The sequence below is a fragment of the Ochotona princeps genome, chromosome 4 (assembly GCF_030435755.1).
Source record: "Ochotona princeps isolate mOchPri1 chromosome 4, mOchPri1.hap1, whole genome shotgun sequence".
In the NCBI taxonomy this organism is placed as follows: domain Eukaryota; kingdom Metazoa; phylum Chordata; class Mammalia; order Lagomorpha; family Ochotonidae; genus Ochotona; species Ochotona princeps.
In genome coordinates, this window is record NC_080835.1 from 66,301,004 (window position 1) to 66,307,083 (window position 6,080).

At 33.4% G+C, this 6,080-nt stretch overlaps 1 protein-coding gene across 2 annotated transcripts in view; it reads left to right on the top strand.

The window, feature by feature from the left end:
• Positions 1-3,523, top strand: part of FOLH1 (folate hydrolase 1) — a 155,769-nt gene extending 152,246 nt beyond the window's left edge. For both annotated transcript variants that reach the window (XM_058663718.1, XM_058663717.1), the window contains 2 exons: positions 1,969-2,061; positions 2,792-3,523. In XM_058663718.1, coding sequence (XP_058519701.1) covers positions 1,969-2,061; positions 2,792-2,981 — 283 coding nt within the window. In that variant the 3' untranslated portion in view covers positions 2,982-3,523. The remainder of the gene's footprint in view (positions 1-1,968; positions 2,062-2,791) is intronic.
• Positions 3,524-6,080: the final 2,557 nt, after the last annotated feature.

A 6,080-nucleotide genomic window follows, 5' to 3' on the forward strand; every position in this document is an offset into this window, starting at 1 on the left:
GTTACAAATATTGGTGATAGATATGATAAACAATTCATAAAGAAGTATCACCTGTAAATAAACATACAGTAAAATATTACAGTGTACTAACAGAGTTCATCAACCCAAATACTATTATTTTTTATCAAATTAATTGCAATTTAAACCATAGTTGTATCCACTCATATAGGCATTATAGTTAAGCAAATACTCTCATGCTTTTTCAGTAGTATTGTTAATTGTTTTAGTATTTTTGAAAACCATGAATACTTAATGATAAATATTTCTAAACTCATCAATTTCTTCTAATGCTTAGGCTTAGTATTTCCATTTCTGTCAATTTTTTGATGGAAAAATATTCATTTGGGAAGAAAAAGACTTGAGAAAAACTATGAATTATGGAATTATAACAAAAATCTAATGCTAAAAGAAATTGCTTTCAAAATTAATTAGTTATATATATAATCATAACTCATCATTAAAACTAATAAATTTAAGGAATATAATGAGATACAATAAAGTCAGGAGTAAGCCAAGGCTATGAAATAATTAGTTTATAATTATAAGGTATAATTCAATTAAGTGAAAATGGGAGAATTTTGTTTTACACTCAAATTGTTTTTCCAAATTTTCCTTGGATTGAAATAAATGAAAAATTAGAATTCTGTGATAAGGTAATCTTAAACAACATATGAGACTGTGAAGCTGGTTTTCTATCTTCAAAAATTACTAAGTTTTCTACTTTGGACAAACTGTCTCATGGCTTTAATTACAGTTATCTTAGGACATGTGTCTCTTGCTTTCCTGAGTCTTTCTGTATTTTTCACATTATTGATAAACAATAGTTGTCCTCAAGTCCTCACTAGAAAATTTGGCGTGCTTCAGGAGTGAAAAGAGTATCTTGACATAAATCTTGTGCTCGGAACACTTGCCTGCTGTTATTCCTTAGGGTTACAGTCCTCAGTGTACAGGAAACACTGGAGGGATTTCAGTAGTAGCCGTGAGATCAGATTGCTGGAGGGGTAGGTATGCATGTTTGTACAGTGTATGTGTGCATCCAAGCAAGAATGTCTGCATTTGAAACAATGATTTTGAATGAGATTCATAATGAAATTATCTCTCCAATTGTCTCCGTCCATTATGGGATCTGTTAACAGATAAATCTATGCTGTGTTCATACTACCGCAAAATCTCGAACTATGAGACTAAATAAATGTTGAAACTAGCTTAAATCTAAATGGTGGGTACTTTAGTTATTCCTTAATTTCTGTAACACAGTTGTAAGCGTTATATTGACCTCATGTTTCACTCTGAAACTGAAGATTAAAATAGCATGCTTCTAACTATTTAAAATAATTACTGAAGTTAAATAATAAATAATTAAAAAAAAATAGTAACTGTTACACAGGAAGTGATTTGCAAAGTTGTTATTGAAGTTTTATTATAAGAAGATTAAGAACCAAAAAATACTTCAGTAACACTGAATCTTTCCTTTAGTAATAACAAACCCACCACCAACCTGTGTGATGTGAGATCTGTTACAGCAGTGAGGATTTGGTGTATCACAGCCTTCCAATCATTGTTGACATGATAAACACAGTAATGTGTGCTCACCAACACTTTGTCTTCAATAGTATTATCATTATTCTTCTTATTATTATTAGCACCATTGGCTATCACTTGATAAATCCCTAAGTGTGAATGGATTATCACTTGTATGAGTAGATTATGAGTCCGCCAAGGGTGAAAGAGTCTTGTTTATATTTATAATCTTAGTTTTATCAGTAATCATTTTAATACAAATATTACTATCATTTTCTCACATAATTATTTGTATGGTTTAATAAGCCTCAGTGTAATCCTAATTCAAAAGGTTTTAAAAATATGGTCACTATGTAATATATTGGCAGGTTTAGTTTTGCTCTATGTGTTTAGTTTTCTGAGTAGTAGATCCACTTTCTTGAGGGTTTAACTATTTTCCTTTTACAGCCCAATATTGTTGAGAATTGTGAATGATCAACTAATGTTCCTAGAACGAGCCTTCATTGATCCTTTAGGGTTACCAGACAGGCCTTTCTACAGGTAAGGGAAAAAATCTAATTCCTTTCCATAGTGTTGTTATTTATTTATTTATGGTGGAAACAAAAATTTCTTTTCACTTTGAAACTTCCCTGGACAGGACTGTTGCATGAACTGGCGTAACCCTTGCAACAGAAACCTCCTATCTAGATCATATAGAACATTGCAAAACTATTTTTAATAATTCATCATGCTTTAAACTAATTGTTTTAGCATCTTAGTGAATCTTTTTTTTAAAGAACAGAAAAATGCCAAGACAGTAATAGGGTGATTTACATACAGGACCAATGATTATATCATACTATAATTTAGGGCATAGTATGATATAAGATTTCAGCACTTATCTGCAAAATTGTATCAAGACTAATGGCTTACCTACTTAACCATTTGAACTTCAGTTTCCTCCTTTGTGAAATTAGAAAAAGTTCAGATTTTAGAAATCTTATATTAAGATGAGAAACATCATAAATATTTTTTAATAACAGACATGACTATAGTGGGTAGCCAGCTATTTTTGCTATCATTGTTGTTATTGCTAACCAACACATTTGTTTAAAGTCAGGACATACTTCATAGTCTAATCTTTAAAAATAATTAAACTTGCAAGTTCAATTGATAAGTGAATTATTCATATTATAAAGTTATGAATAGGCTATCCAGGAATGATTGACTGCTCTTATTTTTTCTCTTGCCTTTTATTTAGGTAACTAATAGCAAACTATTTTATCCACAGGCATATCATCTATGCTCCAAACAGCCATAATAAGTATGCAGGAGTGTCATTCCCAGGAATATATGATGCTCTGTTTGACATTGAAAACAAACAGGACCAATCCAAGGCCTGGGAAGAAGTGAAGAAACAGATTTCTATTGCAGCCTTCACCGTGCAGGCTGCAGCAGGGACGTTGAGGGAAGTCGCTTGAGAGGATACCTTAGACAGTGTGTGCTGAATCGATGTGGCGTGTCAATCAGAAAGAATCATAATGGCCATATTCATGTAGAAAATGGAATGAAAATATGAAGTTAATTAAGAAAAAGCTTTATCAACCAAGCTCTATCAAGTTCAAGACACAAGTAATCATGCCAAGGTCCATTTCATCCATCCTTTAAAAACTGAGAATTCTGGAAACTTCACCATGTCGATGCCATCTTTTTTACATTATGAACTGAACAAAAACCAATGCCTTTTAAATATATTTTTAAAGTAGAAAACAAACAAATGAGAAGCTGCCACTTCAGGACTGTAGGTTGGATGCCTAATGATTTCCCGTCAAAACTTCTGCTTGATAAGAGTAGTAGTCAGGCACATTAAAAAAATGATTCTCTGGTAAAACCTTCCCAGGTGTTTTTCAGTTCAAGTTTTGGCTAACGTTTCTCTAGAAATCTCATTGTAAGACAATGTTATTGTTCTTTTGCCTTGAAAAGTCAACAGTGGTTAATAAACTTTCAGAATTTCTAAAAAACAGTTGCCATGCCTTTTTCTCTTTGCCTATCCGCTTTTGCCTTGACTCTGGACTGCTTGCATCTCGTGGTATCCATTGCTTGAGTAGTGCTTTGCCTTTAGTATTATACCAGCAAAGATGAGCTTCATCTTCTCTTCAACCTTCAAATGGATACTTCAGGCTCTTGATCCTAATTGTCTAAAGCTTCTCTTGGAAGCTCTTTTCCATTGCTTATTTATGTGCAGCAGGTTTGGGACCCACAGAGGACAAGTCTGCTGGACTTTTAAGTTTACAGTCAGAATTGTGTCACCTGAAGTAAATGAGCCAGATAGGATGTGGGTCATCACTTTTGCTGTTAATCATTGGTCTTTTTCAATTAGAATGTGAACTAGATTAGTTTTCCCCCTTGGAGATTGATGTGGATGGTCTCTACCGAGGCTTCATCTTGAGCATGAGCTCACTTCATCTTAACATGAGTTATCCATTTGTAAATTGATGATTTCTATGTTTAAATTATGTACATAAACTTGCATGAAGCATCAGTTAGGTCTCCTACCACTGAAGTTTCACCATGATTTTTGTGTTTGTAATTGCTTCAGTTTTAGTAAGACTTATGTTGCTCTGTTAGAGGGTGTTTCTTCATCTTGCTGACACAAACTAGTCCTATTCACCCGTGTAATTGTATGTTAGTATGAGCTTATTTAGGCACAAGAACTTTTAAAGATTCATGCATAGTTTTCCATACTATACATAATGCAAGCTTCCATGAACCTTTGAAAACCATATATTTGGAGATAGTATAAACATTACTTTTCCTCTCTAAGGATCAAAAGCAAAGTAGACAAGCTATATTCTATAATCATATGACATCGTAGTGAAGTTGACAAGCTGAATTAAATAACAAAGCTAAGGAGAACTGCCTAATATGATAAAGAATTTATGTGGAATCACCAGGCAATATAGTCAAATATACTCATGTCATTGGATGCTGTTGTCAAGCATATGGGGAAAAATACATGAGGCTGTTCCAAGACACCAGGGCAGAGAATAAGGGATCTGCTTGGCCACTGAGTAACAGGATCATGATTGCAACACATTACTTGGGAAACTGATGTAGTCACAACTCATAAATATAGTGACTATAATATAATAATTACCTTTTAAAAAAAGATATATTCTTGATAAAAGACTATAAGTAATATATGTATAGTGAAAAATGATGATATGAACCTTTTTGAAATCAATAAAAACCAGGTAAGAAAAATTATCAGTATCTTTAGATCCCCCACATATTTGCTGAACAAGAAATGGCCATTGTTGTTAGGGCAGAGTGGAGCAGATGATGCCAATGAAATTTACTATGTAAATGAATATTTAATATGTAAATATTTGTGCTGTAAATGGAACATTTACATATTGCTATGCTAATGAAATACCTTTTTTCTTTCTACATGATACACTTGAATGAGATAACACTTATTCTAGCCCAATTGAAAAACTGTTATTTTATAGGCATCTTATAGTTTGCTTATTCCATAATATTTTTGTCTGATAACATTGTAAAATATTTTTCAGTAAGCTGAAGCTGTGTGTTTGTATGTTGTATGCTGAGTGGGATTCAGAAACCATGTGAATTAGCTAACTTTGTACAAAGGAAAAGTGTAAAGCAATTTACAAAGATCTGGACAACGTGTGATTAAATAGAATCATGTCATAGCCTGAAAATGAACCGACTTGTATTTTAGATGGCAGTCTCATGAGCGATTATACCAAAGCCATGTTTAGCAGCCTTGGCTTATGCAATTGGAAACAAAATGCATGAACTTTAAGAATGAATCTCTGAAAGACTTCTTCACTGAAGACACTTATTTCTTCTTAGTTTGTTGAGGTAGTCCCCCAACTGTGCTTTGTTCCGTGTTGCTAATAGTGGTACTGATACAGGATCTCTGCTGTGAAGCCAGCGGAGGAAAGCAGATGATCACCTGAGGTGCTGGGCCCCTGCCCTCCTTGGGAGACCTGTATGGAGTCCATGACTCCTGACTTCAGCAATCCCCTTTGTAGTCATTTGGGCTCTTTCTGCTTTTCTCTCTGTCCCTCTTGTGTAACTATTTTTCAGCTAAATAAACAAATCTTCTAAAAAGTTTTGTATTGGCATTCCTTCCAAGTGATAAAATTCTAGGAGCTTTTGGTAAAATCGTTAAAATTATCTAAAGAATAACAAATTTACAAACTAGTTCAAAATAATCATGTATCCAATAGGAAAAGATGACTTTTTGCAATAGGGTTGCTGTTCTATTACCAGTGCTGTTTTGATCAAGTTTATTGTCTGTAACGAAGTATATGAGGAATAGATTTCCACATATCCAAGACAACCTACAAACATGTTAGAAAATGGAGAAGTTAATAGGATTACACGTCAGTATGTAGTAAATCATTGAAAAATTCCAAAATGAGCACCACTTTGCCGAGAATGAATGGAAAGGGATTTTCAGATTACAGGTTGCTGTTCTCTGAAAGGGGACAGGTTACTGTTTGTGTAAAGCAGTACTTATTTTGGAATTTTCTCACAAAGGCACAAAG